At 36.4% G+C, this 17,801-nt stretch overlaps 2 protein-coding genes, 1 long non-coding RNA gene and 3 pseudogenes across 6 annotated transcripts; all 6 read right to left on the minus strand.

Annotated features, from left to right (window-relative positions):
• Window positions 1-1,319: 1,319 nt before the first annotated feature.
• On the minus strand, window positions 1,320-4,124 carry LOC104759116 (cation/H(+) antiporter 6A-like). The gene is made up of 4 exons (XM_010482085.2): window positions 3,846-4,124; window positions 2,727-3,746; window positions 1,980-2,642; window positions 1,320-1,905 (listed from the first exon to the last, which is right to left on the minus strand). The coding sequence occupies exons 1-4, from the start codon at window positions 4,122-4,124 to the stop codon at window positions 1,408-1,410; spliced, it is 2,460 nt and encodes an 819-aa protein (XP_010480387.2). The 3' UTR covers window positions 1,320-1,407.
• Window positions 4,125-5,233: 1,109 nt separating this feature from the next.
• LOC104759117 (cation/H(+) antiporter 5-like) lies at window positions 5,234-7,983 on the minus strand. Its single transcript, XM_019238828.2, has 4 exons — window positions 7,690-7,983; window positions 6,586-7,605; window positions 5,795-6,454; window positions 5,234-5,701 (listed from the first exon to the last, which is right to left on the minus strand). Exons 1-4 carry the CDS (start codon window positions 7,981-7,983, stop codon window positions 5,234-5,236), a joined length of 2,442 nt encoding a protein of 813 aa, XP_019094373.2.
• A 397-nt stretch (window positions 7,984-8,380) lies between these two features.
• Window positions 8,381-9,410, minus strand: LOC104754995 (uncharacterized protein At1g08160 pseudogene; annotated as a pseudogene). Its single transcript, XR_015585824.1, has one exon. The product of XR_015585824.1 is annotated as an uncharacterized protein At1g08160 pseudogene (transcript).
• Window positions 9,411-10,792: 1,382 nt separating this feature from the next.
• Window positions 10,793-11,614, minus strand: LOC104754996 (uncharacterized). Its single transcript, XR_762173.3, has 2 exons — window positions 11,174-11,614; window positions 10,793-11,081 (listed from the first exon to the last, which is right to left on the minus strand). It is a non-coding gene; the product is annotated as an uncharacterized LOC104754996 (long non-coding RNA).
• Window positions 11,615-12,215: 601 nt separating this feature from the next.
• Window positions 12,216-13,173, minus strand: LOC104754997 (histone H2B.2 pseudogene; annotated as a pseudogene). Its single transcript, XR_015586318.1, has one exon. The product of XR_015586318.1 is annotated as a histone H2B.2 pseudogene (transcript).
• Window positions 13,174-13,920: 747 nt separating this feature from the next.
• On the minus strand, window positions 13,921-14,683 carry LOC104754998 (cyclin-dependent protein kinase inhibitor SMR2 pseudogene; annotated as a pseudogene). The gene has a single exon (XR_015585658.1). The product of XR_015585658.1 is annotated as a cyclin-dependent protein kinase inhibitor SMR2 pseudogene (transcript).
• Window positions 14,684-17,801: the final 3,118 nt, after the last annotated feature.

Here is a 17,801-nt window from a genome sequence, read left to right on the forward strand (position 1 = left end):
TCATTAGTTATTTTCTTGTTTATAATTATTTTTTTATTTCCATAAAATATTATAATTTTTTTGAAAAAATTTGAAAATCTAACGTTATCTATTTCCATTTTTAATAAACCAATATTTGTTTCCTTAAATTAACCACGTAATTTATGATAACAAATTTGATTTGACCAATTCTTACCCAATCAAATAGTTATCATTATATTAAAAATAAATTTTTGTTTCCAGAAGTATCTCAAAATATATTACGAAATTAAATATGTTTACATATATATTTTTTCAAATTGAAGAGTCTGATTCTTATGGTAATAAATTTAAATGATTGTATATGTTTGGATACAGATTTAGAACCCATCCTCTTAGTCACATTATTCACAATCCGAATAGGAATATACTGGGCCAACCCGAGATCCACATATTTTCATATAATGATATCTTAATCTATGTCTAATTATTAAAAGTGTTTTCCTTTTAATAGTATAGATACTATAACAAAATTGGAATAAAATCTTATCGCAATTACTTATTTGTTTTTATATAATCGGTTTTATAAATATTAGGAGAAAGAAATATTAAATATGAAGTGTATGAACATAAATATTTACTATATATGTGCTAAATCATAACCCAAATATCTTTCTAGATAAGGGAATATAGTTATTTTAGATTAAATTCTTAGGTTTCGATTAAATAATTAAGATTTTAGTAAAAATAATAATTAATACAAATAATAAATCTTTAAAATCTTACCTAAAAATCGAATGTAGATAAGGAAACATCATATTTAGGCGAGATTTTAGGACCGAAATCGTTTTCTTTAAGAATTAAATTAATTTATTATTTTTTTAGATTTCCTTAAATTTCTTATCCATGATCAGATTTAAAATTAAGACAATATCCCTTAAAATATATGGATCGATTCTGATAAATATAGGCATAACTACTTACCAAATTGTTTGTGTACTTTAGATATTTTAGGTATGTTGCAAATTGTATATTAGTTAAATTTTAGGGAAGATCCGATTATCACAAGCGGATAAATTGTTTTAAAATAACCCGGCCCGTGTGATAAGGAAAGGAAAAATCCGATTTATTGAATCGGTTTAAATTCTTTAAAAAAACCTGACCCGGATGTGAAAAAAAAAGAGACAAATTTGTACTCCAAAAATGTATAGATAGATTTAAAAAAATTATTATTAGCTATGCTAATGTATCGGCGGACTCTCTAGCTAAGCATGCGCTTGCTATTTTCAAAACCTTGGTTGAGGATTTAATATAATTTGATCAAAATCGTTAAGTTATCATATTAGAAGAAACTCGAATCATTTAACTCCATAACTTTCTAAACTAATCTTTGATGTAGAGAAGAATTACAACATTAAACAAATGATCCTGAGAATATATCATCTCAGATTACTTCTTAGATCGCCTTTTTTGGCTTTTTGTATGATGAATGTACTCTTGTTTTTGTACAACCAACACTGATGCTCTCGAAGGATATTCATGTGATGCTAATAAATCTCCAATGGGTCCCAATTCATCGAACTCTGTCCATTCACTAATTCCGCTAGTAGGCTCAGTACCTATTCCACTGCTTCTTCCAACGATAAACAAGTCATAATCATTTGCCATTGCTCGTAAGGTTTTTGAAGTCTCAGATCCATCAGAAACCGCCTTATCGATGTATTTCACCTTGTCATCATTTTTTTTAACGTTGGACCCAATAATGTTACTCACGTTCTCCTTAAGATTAACCATTTGGTGCTGCTCCCACTCCTGGTTATCCGATTCAGCAAATTTTGGAATGAATCTTATGATCGTTAGGCTTGTTCCCTTTTCTGTCAGTCTCATTCGATTTGCTATCGCCAAAGCTTCTATATCGTCGTTTCCACCGTTAAAAATCAAACATATCTGCAGAGATGAGAACTTTCTTAATTAGGTTAAAAAAAAATGAAAAGTGTTATATATTTTTGGGTACACTATACCTTGCTCTGGTACTTAGCCAGATGAGCTTCGACGATGGGCTTGCGATAGATGAAGATTCCAACAGAGCATGGGGCTCGTTTCAGGACGTTAATGTTGAGAATTCTCAGCTTATCATCGTTGGAAATAATAGTGGATCGATCAGAAGACCAGGTTCGATGGAAAGGAAGCACAATTAGCGATAGGCTTCTGGATAGGGCTAGCCAACAAATGTCCTCATGCATGTGTTGAGACATGGAGACGGAAGTGAAAATATCCAGTGATGTATATTCAAAGAAATTTTTCTGGAAGCGACGGAAGGAGTTTATGACATTGTCCGAACAAGACGTACTCCCGGGCTCTGGTTGTTGCAACTGGTGGGAAATGAACATGGGATTGGCTTGACCCAAAAGTTCAATGAGGTGAAGTATGTTACACGCCATTGGAGAATCTTTTGATGGGTTGAAACCTTCCAAAAGGTTGGTCATCGAAGTTATGTGATCAGGTTTGGAGACGCATATAAGACATGGGAGCTCCGCGCCTTCTTTCAAGATGATCAAATTCCTTTTTCGGTAGCATTTGAATCTTTTGGTTCGGTCATGCACGAGCTCCAAGGCCATTGGTATAAATATAGAGTTGAAGAGGGTGAAGGTAGCTAGGATTGTGAAAACCTCTGGCCTTATTTGCTGTGAAAGATTTTCGATGTTAATATGACAAATAAACTATATATTTAGTCTTCCTATTTATAGATATAGAGTTATTGAACGCACCTTTATTTCAACTGCGAACGTGTAATAGGCGAGCTCGAAGATCCCCTTATTATTAAAAACAAAGGCTAAAGCAAAAGAGTCTCTTAAGGGCATTTTGAAAGAATACGCAGCTATGGTGGAAGCAATGAATTTTGTGGAATTCACCAAAAGAATAAAGGAAATGACCTCATAAACTTGACCCTCCATACGTACGAAACTTCTACACTCTTTTAGCAACGATAAGAGATCTAATTGCATCGTGGTCAGTGATCCAAAGAGTGGCAAGATAGCTCCAAGATTAAAGCTCTCAAACTTTTGAACCAAAGTAGTACCTAGAGGATCGCCATTCGGAACAGTCAAGCCTAAAACAAACGATCCCGCGGGTCCAAAAAGATGAAGAAGCTTGATAAAATAATGGAACGAGGCAAAAGCAAGCGCCAAAATCCAGTATATGTAGACATCCTTGACCGGCCTCCCTTCTGGAGTCTGCTTGATCACCCAATACATAGACGGCCTCACAACATAAATCATAAGCGCCACAAAGGTGCAGAAACCTATGGTTTGCATGACGCCACGGTATCCTTCATAGTAGATTGCATTAAAAAATGTTAGAACAAAAGCCAACATGTCCGTCACCATAGCCCCAGAGAGCGCTATCCTCCCAAACTCTGAGTGTTTGATCTTGAGGTCTTTTAGGAGTGTGTCGACGCTCGTAAATGCGGATATGCTTTGCAAGAATATGATCAACCTGTATTCCGTCCTTAACAAGCTTGCGAACCCTCTTCGTTCTCTCCATCTAAAGACGAAGGTGCCACAAATCACGGGTACAATCATTGTGGTTAACCCGAGCACACCTGATTTTTTCCCCATCCTAAATGGCATCCCGGCATCCATGGTCACACCTTTGAGGAACCAATATAAAAGGAACCCGAAAGCCCCTAGGGTCTCGGCGACTTTAGGTCGTTTATCATCAGGGAAAAATATGTTATGGAGCCAAGACTTGTTGCTTAAGTGACAAGTTTGACCTAAGATTACCCCTGCCTTCAACAACAAGACATTACAATAATTCAGAAATTTGCGTCGTGATGATTAAAATATATTAAAACGAGGGTGTGGAGGATGGATATTAAGAAAACTCACGATCATCATGTAGGCCAATCTTGGAAATCGAAGACCGATTTTGTTGCATGAGAAGTCGAGGAGCCGCCAAATAAGGAAGGTAGAAAATATTAGGATCTCAAGATTCGGGAGGGGATACTCCCAGAAGCTCATCCCTGTTGGGTCGTAACTAATCACTTCCCATATTCCGTGGGAGTTTACTATGAAAGGGTGTGTCTCGCAGAAACGAGACGTCTTATTGTCTTCCTTGTAGCCTCTCCGTGACACATCCCAATAATTCCTGTCCAAAGCTTTACTCATTTTAGAGGAAATTAAAGTCAAAAAAAGTTAACGAAGAGAAGCTTTGTGATCAAGATCTAATTGGGATCAAGATCTGAAGCTTCTCTTCGTTTGTTGAGGAGATAGAAAACTAGGAAAAGTTTAAAACCAAACACAGATAATTAATACTAGGAAGGGTTTGTTATAAATTTTGACTAACGTTGAATGACCAGCAAACAACAGATACGCATCTCCAAGTTCACAGGTATTAGTTAGCTCTTTCAGTTTGTTTTTCTTTTCTTTTTATAGCTAGAGAAAGCCTGTATTATTCACAATCTTCTAGTTCCTTGTCAACATTAACACACGTATGATTGTGAATACAGCTAATCAACATTAATACAATACAATATAAGTATATTTAGGTTATAAAAATAAAAAATAAAAACATTTGTGTTCTTTTCCAAGTTTTGGTTAAATGGGCATTTAATTGATTATGTTAATTGATTAATTCGAACAACTAAGCATGCAAATTAAACCAAATCATAAAGCAAAGAATAATGGATATTAAAGAGACTATAAAGTAGTAATTACTAATCAAGGCGAGGTAAGATTAGTAACCATGCATGTAATCAAGATCAAGATATAAAATTAATCTCTTAGTCAATTTGTCCAAATTTATATATGTGAGTTCGGTGCTACAACGTACCCAATGTAAAGCATACACATATATGATTAAGTTCCAAGCTAAGTGATCATTAGGCATTAGATTCAGTACTCGTAATTGTGGTCTTAGAGCTATCAAGAAATACGAGTATGTGTATATATATCTTAACTCCCATTGGTTGGTATATATATCTTAATATCTATATCATCTCGAATGATCAAGTGGATATTTTAAGCCTATATATATATGCTTTGTGATTATTATTATTTTACTCGTTTCTCTTTATAATTGTATTAGCAAAAATGAGATTAAAACTTGTAAACTCCAAATTTGATTGTAGTGAAATCTCTGGGGATAAAAATTAAAAAGTGAATGAAACTCTCACATTAAAAGTTTTGGGCTACAAATGTGTCTCGTGTGAGAAGTGTATTTCTATTTTGATATAATATACATGAATAAAAAGAATGGGACGCCAATGTAAGTAATATCATCTACAAGCTACATTCTGTTGTTGTTGCACCACCAGCACCGAAGCTCTGCGGGGAAAATCTTCAGATATCAACAAATCTCCGATCACGCCTAACTCATGAAAATCCGTCCACTCAGTCAGGGCACTCGTCACGTCGGTCCCGATTCCGGCGCTTCTCCCCACCACAAATAAATCAAAAGAATTAGCAATCGAGAGAAGGAGTGTTGATGTGTCGGAACCGTCCTTAACTGTCTCCTCCACGAATTCCACAAAACTATGTTGCGCTCCAGCAGTTGTGTTATTGTTCCTTAGTACCTCCTTAACCTCTGCCGTGTCCAGCATCTGATCCCATCCTGTAGTCATCCCAGCCATTGTCTCTGGGACTAGTTTCAACACTGTTAGGCTCACATTTTGATTCCTCATCATCTGCCTCCCCAATGCCAAGGCTTCTCTATCGTCTTTCCCGCCCACAAAAATTGCGCACACCTGGTTTTAGACACATCCCTCACATGTAAAACACAAATTTGAAGCGCACAGAAATTAGCGTTTGAAACAACCAAAACTGATCAGTATATGTACCTTAAAAGAGTGTTTGCTCTTTTGCGAAGATATAAGGTTTTGGCGATGGACAAAGATCCCCACGGAGCAAGGTGCTTGTCTCAAGATGTTGATGTTAGTGTTCCTACGCACCACATCGTCAGAGACAACCGTTGTCTGGTCAAGGGACCATATTCTGTGGAAAGGGAGCATGATGAAAGAAGCTTGCTTGTCGAGAGCGAGTGAGTAAATCTCTTGGTGCATGTACTTTGGGTTTGAAACGGATGTGAAAAGTTCCAGCGTTACTGATTTCCAGTAATGTTTGAAGCTATCAAAGGCGATTAAGACGTTGTTTGAATAAGACCGGCTTCCGGGTTCAGCCGTTTGCATTTGGTGGGAGATGAAGAGTGGATTGTCCAAACCCACAAGCTCCACGAGGTGAAGCACGTAGCAAATGATTGAGGAATCTTCTAAAGGAAAAGATTTTTCTAGGAGGTTGATCATCCCCGCTATGTGGTCTGCTTTGTGAATGCACAGTACAAACCTCAGCTCTGATCCAAGCTTCAAGGTCATTAGATTCCGCTTCTGGAAAGAAATGAATCGTTTTGACGAATCATATAGATAATGTACCATCACTGGTAATATCGTAGAGCTTATTAGAATCATCAGAGCCATTGTCGTGAAGGACTTCGCTTGAAGAGCCTGTAAATTATTAAACACAAAAAGAATGTTATAAAACAAGAAAAAGTAAACACACACACACACACAAATTAGTCTTTAGAGTTGGAGAATAGGATTGTCTTGAAATTAAAGATCAAAAGATTAGAACTCACTCTGGCTTCAACAGAGTACATAAAATAACACAGCTCCACAATTCCTTTATTGCTGAGGATGAGTGCCATAACGAAAGAGTCGGTTAGAGGCATTTTGGCTAGCAATGGAGGAATCGTTGTGAAGATAATCTTGGCAACGAAGACAACGACGATGATGGTCAAGGCTTCGTACATCTGACCATCATAATGCCGTAATTGACCGATCTGGTCAACTAACCAAGGTCCATCGATTTGCAGCATTGGGAAGAACAAGAAAAGTGGCAAAAGTATTCCACTGTTAAAGCTTTCAAACTTTTGTACCAATGCAGACCCTAAAGGAGGACCGTGAGGCACACACAAACCCAAAATGAAGGGTCCAACTGCTGGAAACATGCGAAGCCTCTTCAGATAATAGAAACTACCGAAGGCCAAAATCATGATGATGTAGATGAAGCATTCCTTCACGGGTCTCTCTTCGGGTGTCCGTCTGATCACCCAAAACATGGCAGGTCTCACAACACAAATCATGACTATGACAAATCCGACAAGTCCTACGCCTTGCATGGAAGAAACCCTCCAGTCCGACCACGCCACAAGGGCAACTAGATTAACACCAAAACCCGTTACATCCGCCACCATAGCCGTCGAAAGCACGATCCTTCCGAACTCTGAGTGGTTGATCTGGAGATCTCTTATTAGCCTTGAGATACCCGTGAACGCTGAGATGGACTGCATGAATAAAATTGTCCTGTATTCAACTCCTGTCAAGTATTTCCCCCCTGTCTCTCTTAGCTTACCAAACACCATGTTAGCCGCGAAAATGGGGAAAAGAACTGTGACCATTCCTGTTACTACCACTTTCGAACCTGTTTTCTTAACCATCCCAACATCCATCTTAACACCTTCGAGGAACCAATAAAGGACAAAAGCGAAGCCACCAATCGTATCAGGGACTTTTGGCCTAAGATCATCCGGAAAAAATATCTGTTTGATCGTCCAGTCATCCGGCAAAAGACTTGTCTGGCTCAAAGCTGCCCCGGCCTTTTAACATTTTCAATAAATTTCCCATCAATCAAAGCCAAAACAAAAAATAAAATAGTCAAACAAAAGAACAAAATCTCTTACAAGCATCATGGAGGTGAACTTTGGCACGGGGAGACGTAACTTCTTTAGCAAGAAATAGAAAAGTTGCCATAAACAGAGTACTGAAACGATTACGGCCTCGGTAACAGGAAGACTGTATTCCCAGAACGTCAACCCTTTTGACTGTAATAGTCGCATCTCCCACATACCACCAGAGCTCACAACATGAGGTAATTGTTCGCAGAACAAGGTCCCGTCTTCACTTATGCCATATCCACGATATGAGAACTCGGCCCAGTAGGTTGCGTTATATAATGTATCCATTTCTTCTTCCATCCCGGATGGCTCGGTTAGTCTATTTCTTCTTTGGAGAAGAAGAAATCAACTGGGAAGGGATTTACAGTTTCCAGGGAAAATACAAACACACAGAAATCTTCATGTCACTTTTTGTCTTTATTAAAAGGAATTGACGCGCTGTGTAGGCACTGCTAAAAATAGTTGTTAATCTCTGTATCTCTACATGTATACTTTTTTTTGTTAACTGTCTGTTTATCTGGTGGCTAGTTTATGTTTGTTTTAACTCTCTGCTTAATTAGGAATTAACCTCCATCAAATAGTTTATGTTGGTTATATCAAAGTTTTGTTAGAAATCCCCGACATATCCGGGCAACGTACTAGTTTGCATGTAGTCTCAGGTTTTTACATAACATCTATGTTCTAAAAAAATGTAGACTTTCAATAAAGTTACAAATATTATTGAATCAATATAAAATCCATATTCCAACAAATTGAATATTACGGAGCAATAAAAAAGAATATGTAGAGCATTTTAACCCAAAAGAAAAAAAAAAGAATAATTAATTATGAAAAGACAATTGGAATGACTGGCAAGAACAAAACCAAAAGAAGAAAGTTTGAAAGAAAAACACACACACACACTCAATCAATCAAGGGCACATAGCAAATTTTCACACAAATTGGAACCAATGCAAGATGATAATAGTTCAAACTAAAGACGAGTTCGGCATAACACTCTCTGGAATCCATCCAAGGAGCTCGCCGTAACGTTGATCATAATCGGCGTACACACAGCCTTCAACGTACGTCTCCTCGACCTGAATATCCACGTCTTGTAGCTCACTCTAGCACTTATATACACTTCCATTTCGATCGTCCCTTTCGCTTTTTCAGCCCTCAAGTCCTTGGCATTGAACTTAGACAGTGCCACGTTATGCGACACAAGCTGCGTCTCGATCCTCGTCTCGTTCTTAGAACGTTGCTTGAAAGGAGAGATCTCTTTGTGAGCAATCGACTGGTTATGGTGAGCCGTGGAGATATGCATGGAGTGGTATCTTACGGAGACATGTTTCTCCGGGTTGTATGATTTGATCACATAGCTGAATTTGGCGGTAATGTGATCGTCTTTGTTTCCTATAGCAAAATCTTGGACCGACGCGGCTTCTACCGTGTAGATGAGTCGCTTTGGCCTGAGGGTGAGGTATGTGATCAATATAGCAAGACCCACAAGAAGTCCTAAGAGGACGAGGGCGACGATGATGCATAGGACAGGGTTCATACGCCTGCCCGGAAGCGCTTGTGGTCGAGGTTGCGATTGCGTTAGCGATGGTGGTTGCGTTCGCCGAGGAGGTTGGTGAGCTTGGTGAGCTTGGTTTGGAGGAACCATTGTCAGAGAAGATGTTTACGTACTTTTAGTTAACTGTTGGGGAAAGGAGACAGAGCAAAGGATTTATTTGATTGCTTTGCTGATGGTTCGATATCTTATATATAAAGGGACTAAATACGGACAGTTAGATTCTTTGCCTTTGTATAAGGATTAGTCCCAAAACTATTTGATTGAATACTCTTAATTCTTTAGCATTGCTTGTGAATAAATCAAGAAATCTCGGAAGCTGGAAGATTCCTACTTTATTTTATTTTATTTTTCTTCTTGGTTTAATTCTTTGCTTCTTCTTGCAACGTTATATCACTAGAACTTTAGCTGTAAATTTGGTCGTATATATATGTATATCTAAACATCAACGATTTCATTCACATAAAAATATTACAATTTCATTAACACTCACGAAAATAATAAAGAAAGAGATTCTATGTTATTGGTTTTAACTTAGTTATCAACAAAATCAACATTCTGGTCTTCACATGTTTACCCAAAAAAAAAAAAAAAAAATCAACATTCTGATTCACATGTAAGTATTTTACAGTTTCAGTAATAGAGAAGAATGATTTGAGATTAAAGCCTAAAAGTATTTCTGAAGAGAGATAAATTCCAGTTTACAGTACTTTTATCTAACATTGTTAATCTGGTACGATTAATTATGCTACTTTGCTTTGCCGAAAGCCTTTATAACTTTTCCTTTCCAAAGATGTGTTAACGGAAAAAAGATGGTCAGAAAAAAAAAACTATTGCGGGGAAAATAAGAAAAAAATCTCGAACAACTTTTTCTGTAGAAAAATATTCCCCTGCATTTAATTTGTTTGGCCAATTGTAACGTCTTCTGCAGAAATAAATTGAATTCACATCCATATATATCAAAATAAGACATATGATACGACAGCCCGGTTCACTTAAATGTGCCCAACCATAACACTTAAGCTGAATCAGAGTCTCCCCTCTTTTAACTTCAGCACGACAGCACCTAAGCCTTTCTTGCCGTTAGGCTTCTGTCTCATATGTTAACTACGAATCCACGATAATAATTTTAACGCCTGACAAACACATATGCAGTGAATGCTCAAAATAGGTCTTGGTTCTTCGTATGCTCCGGTTCAACTGTCGGTTCATGTAAAAAAAAAAAAACTGTCGGTTCATGACTTTAGGCTTAAGGAGAGTGATTTAATACACTTGGGCCCAGGCCCAGTGGACATCTGTTTCGTCGTCGACTCGCGGGGGAATTCCAGAACAGAGCAACGTGGAGGCTTCTTTCTTTTTTTTCTCTCCTCTAAATTTTGTTCATGTAACAAGAAACACGATCGATCAGATCAAAACCTATTCATAGTGCATGGTCTTTTGTTGTTATTTTCACCTTCAATCAAGCGTGCGTTCGATCGATCGAGTTAAAAAGTTGTTTTCTTTTCAGCAGAAAGCGAAATATGTGTTGCTCAGCTCTCGTCAAACAAAAACACGTTGGTGCGAAGTATGTGTTCCATTCAACCGATATAACAAGAAGAATTACTACAAATAGATAAATCAACAGTAAAAATTTAAAATTAAAATCAAGAGAAACATTGCCAAAGGTTCCGAAGTTGCCCGGTCAGAGAGAAAGATACATAATGTTCAAGTCTTGTCCATTGTGGTTGCCGTTAACCATACGTTTTCAAGTTGGTCAAAATCTCGATCTCTCTTCTCGTCCCAACATGTTCACCAACTCTTCTTACTATACCGTACAGCTAGTAGCTATGGGTGTTCCCTTAAACTGGCTCAGGACAAGATCAGAAGAATAAGCATAGTTATTAGAAGAATAGAGGCAAAGAGAAAAATGATAATAATCATGATTAAACGACTAACCAGCTGAAGATCTTCGTTTTCAGATATTGGCCCTTCTTTGCTCTTATTGTTAGCCATGCTTCCGGGTAATACTAATAGATGCCGATGATAAGTTGTGGAACATACAGGAAGAGGGTTTTATAGAAAATTCATGTGACTAGAGTAGTGAAACTTGAGAAAACGTTATTGCGAAGTGATGATACATGCTTTTTTGTACTATAAAGTATGCTTTTGTAATTAGTATAATCAACTCAAAGAGAAAAAAAAATACAGTTGAAGTGGGATCTATTTTTCTTTTTGACGTTTTTCTTTTGTGATATATTTCAACAAATCGAATAACTAGCGGAATATTCCTTTTTGGTGTTGCTTATGCACAAATTGATATTGTTTTCTACACACTACATGTTTGCATTCTGTTAGTTGATTTGTTGTGTATATGCGGTATATAAGCTATAGACAAACACACACATACACGTTCTCACGTGTATATGTATAGTTCGTGGTGGAGACTGAAGGAGGAGAAAGGATCTTCCAAGGGATATGCGGCGACCAACTTCAATGCTCAGCATGCAATGACTCCTTTTACTTTTACCTTTTTCCATTCCCATTAACTTTTCCCCTTTTTCTGCATCACTTGTCAATAGCTCTGTTTCAACAAACGCACACATGATCCCATAATGTTAGCCTGTTAGGTATATCTTACTTTAGTGGATTTCATAAATTTTGACACATTAATCTATCATTTTGGGAAAAGCAACCAATTTATGCCCGAACTATTACATTATGTTACGAACGTAGTGACATGTACATATTTTTTATCAAGCTTAAAAATTTTTCCATTACCTAACAAAAAGATGGCTGTACCAAAAAAAAGAGAGCTAAAACATACACTAATCCAACAGATTCAGTCAGCTATCACGTCAATGTCCATTGTTATGTTAGTTATCGTGTCATAACTTTTTAGAAGAAAAATGTTAAATTTCTGTATGTAAATGGTATCATTCCACTGATATAAAATATATACTTCCTAGGAAAAACTACATGAAAGGAAAACAAATCAGGATTCAAATTATCAAGTACGTAGATCTTCTTTTTTGACGACAACAAATATTTTACAGAACGGAGAACATGAAAACTAAAGAAACCATACCCTACAAGTTAAACCTTCCCCTAACAGTCAACGTTGGAAAAAACATTACAAGAAAAAGATACAACGATTAGAGAATCAAAACTAACGTTTCCTACTATCATAAGCAACATAGTTACTAATAGCTTTAGAGCCTTCAGCGACGGCATGGCGGCTAAGCTCACCAGGCAGAACCAGCCTAACAGCTGCTTCGATCTCCCTTGACGACAAGGTCCTCCGCTTAGTATAATCGCCTAACCTCGCCGCCTCCTGCGCTATCCTTTCGAACATATCTCCCATGAACATGTTCACCACCGTCATGGCTTTCGACGTTATCCCTAACTCAGGATGCACCTGCTTCAACACCTTATACACATATCTCCTATACTCATCACCCGCCAAATCATCTCTCTTCTTCTTTTTCTTCTTCTTCTTCTTCTTCTCCTCAGCCTTATTAGTCTTCTTCTTCACGGTGCCTTCACTCGTGGATGCGGGAGTTTCCGGCGGCTGAGGTGACCGTTCTTCTGGAACCTCCACCGGGATCTCAACCGTAGTAACGTTTTCTCCGACGGGGATGGAGAAAGTGAGATCTTGCGTCTCTTGATCGTTCTCTGTGATCTCTGTGGTCACATTCGGATCTTCTCCTTCCGTGACAGTAACTTTGACTGTTTCCTCCACAACTTTCTTCTTCTTCGTCACGGAAACCACCTTTGGTTTTCTCGGTGCCATTTTTCTTCGTTAGTAAAACCGTAAATGTTGTTGAGATATAAAAGAAGGCACTTTGGGATGCGGTAACAGTAATTCTTCGATTGACATGTGGTGAAACGTGTCATTCAGATACCTTATCGTTGGTGATTAACTGCCCTCGTGGTGTTTGTAAAAATTAAAAAAAAAAAAAAAGTAAGAAAACATAATTAGTGGCCCACAATATACTGTGACCCAAACCCGGCGCAGGCATACATTAATAAATGGGCCAAAATGACCAGATTTAAGTGGGCCGAAACTAAACGGGTTTTAAAAACCTGTACGGCTGAGTATGCTGTCGATTTTTTTTTTTTGTTCTATTAATTTTTTTTAGTATGAAATTATATGTGACCAAAGAACACCACGATCACCCGTTCAACAACACCGGTTTAATTTAAAAACCAAGTTTCGTCCCCAAAACCAGCGTAATTTCAAACTATTTTTATATTAAAAGTATTATTTTAACAATCTATCACTAAAATGAGTTTAATTTCAGGATTAATTCGATCTCAAGTTGCAAATTTTAAGCATGTTTGGAGGCCACTAATTATTTGATCGCCAGAAAGCTGATCTTACGATATCTTTTTCGTTTCCTATTTATAAGTTTCTTTCTTTATAATGGTCCATGGACGCAAAAAAAGTTACTAAAAAAATGATTCCAGATAACGTTCGAAGAAAGTAATCAATTATCATTATGATCTAATCTTTAATTTAATTATGTTGTGCTTGATGTCTGAATTATATCATTGACAAGTTTTCACTTACCAAACGAAAGTAAATACTATGTTTCCAACTGTAATTAAGCACCTAAAGGTTAGATAATTCACCTACTAGTCCACATGATCTCTAAGTTCTTTGTTAATTTCTAAATCTTATAGAAACAAAAATCCATACCATCTTTTGAGACATGAGGATCAAATTGTTAAAGACAAGATATATACAAAAATCATGTAACACGAATTCGGACTAAAAAGATTATTATAGGTATATATAATAAAGCGATCGAAAATTCATGTGTAAAAGTAAAGAAACAAGAGTACTATATCTACAGAACAGAATCAAATTTATGATTCAAGCGCTATTACTCCTCCGTTTCTTACGGACATGGTTTGGTTCGTCGTGAACAAATAAAGTCTCTACCTCTTGGCTTCCGACGTCGGTAGCTTCAAAGAACCGAAGATCTTTGGACAATCTTTTCTTATTTTTCAGACAAATCTCACGCGGTCGCTTTCTTGGCGGTGGAGGACATGTTTCCACTTCTGGAATCTTGTGATCACTCGACGTTGGTGTACACAGAGATTCCAACAACTCTTCTTTCTTCGATGTCTCTTCATGATGATCTTCTTCTTCTTCTTCTTCTTGATCTTCTTGGTTTCTGGGTTTCTGCTCTACTGTCTTTTCTTCTTCTAGGGGTTCGAGAACCTTAGACATGGTCACATGGATGTGAAAGTTTCGTGGGGTTTTTTTACCTTCCAAAGGAAAGAATATTAATTCGAAAGTGAGTATTGGAATCTAGAAAGTGATAGGGGCAAAGAGAGAGAAAGAGGAAAGGAGATTAAAGAGTTTGTATTTTGCGATAATGTTCCATGTTGTATTAATCTTGAATGAATATTCGGATGTTCAACACTCTTTTTTGGTTTGGGTAATTTAGTAAGTGAAACTTTTCAACTGCCCCTTCTGTCCCAAAAACCCTAAAGAACTGCAGGAGTCAATTAGTTAGTTAGATTTATAATTATTTATGTGTTCTGCGTCATTTATTTGTATACAGATTTGGTTTAACCATGAAAGAATTAGCAATAATTATCTACTACTAAAAAAATGTAATTGAATGGAGAAGCTTATCCCAAAATATGTCTCGTGTGTCACATCATTCTTCGATTGAATGTCTAAATACGTACAAATGGTTGGCATAGGATACCATTTTACTATATAAATAATATTTCATTTTTCATAATTGATGTCCACTTCCCTACTCGCCGCTTGGAATTATTCGCTATTTCTCAGCCTATCTTATTAACCAATCAGATACGCCCATGTCATCCCCCACTTTGGATTATTTTGAAGATTTTTAGTTGCTCATATATAGGTCTTCCAATGACCAAATAAGGTCTTTCCGATGAACAAATACAAATAGATGATCACTGTGCGTACAACACATTGGTTATGACTTATGACACTAAAAAGGCCATTAATTATTTAACAAATTAATTAGGAATTACGATAGTTTTTTTTTTTTTGACAATCAGCATATAATTCCCAAGAAGCATGATTACCGCGGATCCAATGAGAATCGCATTTATAGGCCAAAAAAAGAATGTACAGTCATGGCCCCTACATCTCCCTGATGACCAATAACAACCTAAAAGGACTATGTTATTTCTCTTGCTTGATCTACGACGATCTCGAAGGAATCTAATGACATATGAAGTTGGAAAAGATATATATATCTGCATCATCAGAAGAGTCTTCATGACTTCATCTGTTAAATGATGAAAAACAAGATTTTGTTTCGACCACATTCTTCGATAGTTTTCAAATACGGATCGACTTCGAAAGTACTGTCTTGCACTAGTGACCAAAATCTTTACATGAGTGCTGAAATGAGGTGTGTAAGAGAAACTCTGAACCATGTTATAATTAGTTTAGTACTACTAATATGGACAGTTGTTTCGAAATTGAATGCCTACATAAACTAGAAGTACTGATTTATATGCAGACACTAAATGCCAACATCAACATATATATACACTTCAGTGGGGGACAAACTCAAAATATATATGTTTGGGTTTGATTGATCAAGTAATTTGTAGAACATAAATTTCAGAGTAAATTAAAATGTAATGTAATTCCGTCACAAAATAAACATCATTTAGCCATGACACTACTAGCATAAAGTGAGAAATTTAAAGAACATGGTCATATTTATGAATACAATTGTCTACGCTAAAGAGGAAAAAAAAAAGGCAACAATAAAATAGTGAAGAAAATGAAATTTTTTTGTAACTATTTTTTTTTTAGAAAGTTAAAGAGGAAAGCTGTCTATAATGAGGATACAATAAAATAGTGAAGAAAATGAAATTTTTTTGTAACTATTTTTTTTTAGAAAATTAAAGAGGAAAGCTGTCTATAATGAGGATACAAGTTACTTTTTTTTTCCCATAAACTATGTTACTTTATCGCATTCATACACAAGACTTTTATCTGTGCCTATTCTTCCATGAACTACAACAAAATTTGAATATCCTACACGAACTATATAAATCCGGTTAAAACCCACAAATCGTGTGACGGTGTTACTGTACCGTTAAATAGATGATGATTAGGATGCCATGTGGAGCTACAAAACGACGTCGTTTTGTATATCTTAGGAGAAAACACATTTAAAAAAAAAAAATTAGCAAAACCGTGGATTGAACCACACCTCTAATTTCATGAGATAGACTTATACCAGTTAAGCTACTAAAATATTCGTTGTATCTGCAAACGAATATATATTTATATAAACTTGTTGTCGGCTCTTGCTGCTTCGTTGTCGGCTCTACCTTGCTGCTTTGTGTGGCTTGGCTTCTCTTCCAAATTTTTGTTTGGATCTATCGGTTTCGTTGTCTTAATTACAAGACTGTTTCTTGATGTCTATGTTTTGGTTTTAAGCTCCTTTCATGTGCACCTTTCAATTCCCTTTGTTGCTTTTGAATATTTCTAGAGATTCGACTATATGAGTAAGGGGGGATTCTCAAATCCAACCCTAATTGCAGTTAATTTCAAATCAGAGAGTCATGAACTGAGATATATATCACCTAATTCAATTTCAATCTCAATTTTTATTTTTGTTTCCCTTTAACAAAAATCAAGTTGAGCTATTAAAGATCGGATTGGAGATATTAATTCAATCAAATTCGATCTAATCTACCAAAGAAATCCCAGTTTTTGAAATCCATGAAAAATGATGAAGAAGCCATGGACCACGGTTTATTGGAAAAGAGAAGGCAAAAAGGGCGAAAAGGAATCCTTTTGATTCTTGCGTCGTCCAATATCTATATATATTTATTCTTCTGAGTTAACAACAAGTGTTAAGTGTGGATCAGTTGGTTTTCTGTTAGCTAGTCGTGTATCGGAGGTCGTAGGTTCAAATCTTAACTTTGTTACGTTTAATCTTATATTTTTAATTTTTTTATCAGGAAAACAAAACGACGTCGTTTTGTAGCTCCACATAGCATCCTAATCATCATCTAGTTAACGGCACAGTAACACCATCACACGATTTGTGGGTTTTAACCGGATTTAAATAGTTTGTGTAGGATATTCAAATTTTGTTGTAGTTTATGGAGGAATAGGCACAGATGAAAGTCTTGTGTATGAATGTGATAAAGTAACATATTTACGGGGGAATAGGCCGTTTTCCCACTGTCTTGCACTAGTGACCAAAATCTATACATGAGTGCTGAAATGAGGTGTAAGTCACTAGTGACCAAAATCTATACATGAGTGCTGAAATGAGGTGTAAGAGAAACTCTGAACCATGTTATAATTAGTTTAGTACTACTAATATGGACAGTTGTTTCGAAATTGAATGCCTACATAAACTAGAAGTACTGATTTTATTTATATGCAGACACTAAATGCCAACATCAACATATATATACACTTCAGTGGGGGACAAACTCAAAATATATATGTTTGGGTTTGATTGATCAAGTAATTTGTAGAACATAAATTTCAACGTAAATTAAAATGTAATATAATTCCGTCACAAAATAAACATCATTTAGCCATGACACT

Source organism: Camelina sativa, chromosome 17 (assembly GCF_030686135.1).
Source record: "Camelina sativa cultivar CO46 ecotype springtype chromosome 17, ASM3068613v1".
Lineage (NCBI taxonomy): Eukaryota > Viridiplantae > Streptophyta > Magnoliopsida > Brassicales > Brassicaceae > Camelina > Camelina sativa.

Bases quoted from the DNA above. Each gene is read 5' to 3' on its own strand.
- LOC104759117 (XM_019238828.2), bottom strand. From the start codon at position 7,983: ATGGAAGAAGAAATGGATACATTATATAACGCAACCTACTGGGCCGAG. The intron at 6,455-6,585 runs GTGAGTTCTAAT...AATAATTTACAG, and splicing joins TGTACTCTGTTGAAGCCAGA to GCTCTTCAAGCGAAGTCCTT. The intron at 5,702-5,794 runs GTACATATACTG...GTCTAAAACCAG, and splicing joins AGAGCAAACACTCTTTTAAG to GTGTGCGCAATTTTTGTGGG.
- LOC104759116 (XM_010482085.2), bottom strand. From the start codon at position 4,124: ATGAGTAAAGCTTTGGACAGGAATTATTGGGATGTGTCACGGAGAGGC. The intron at 2,643-2,726 runs GTGCGTTCAATA...AATCTTTCACAG, and splicing joins CGTTCGCAGTTGAAATAAAG to CAAATAAGGCCAGAGGTTTT. The intron at 1,906-1,979 runs GTATAGTGTACC...TCATCTCTGCAG, and splicing joins TGGCTAAGTACCAGAGCAAG to ATATGTTTGATTTTTAACGG.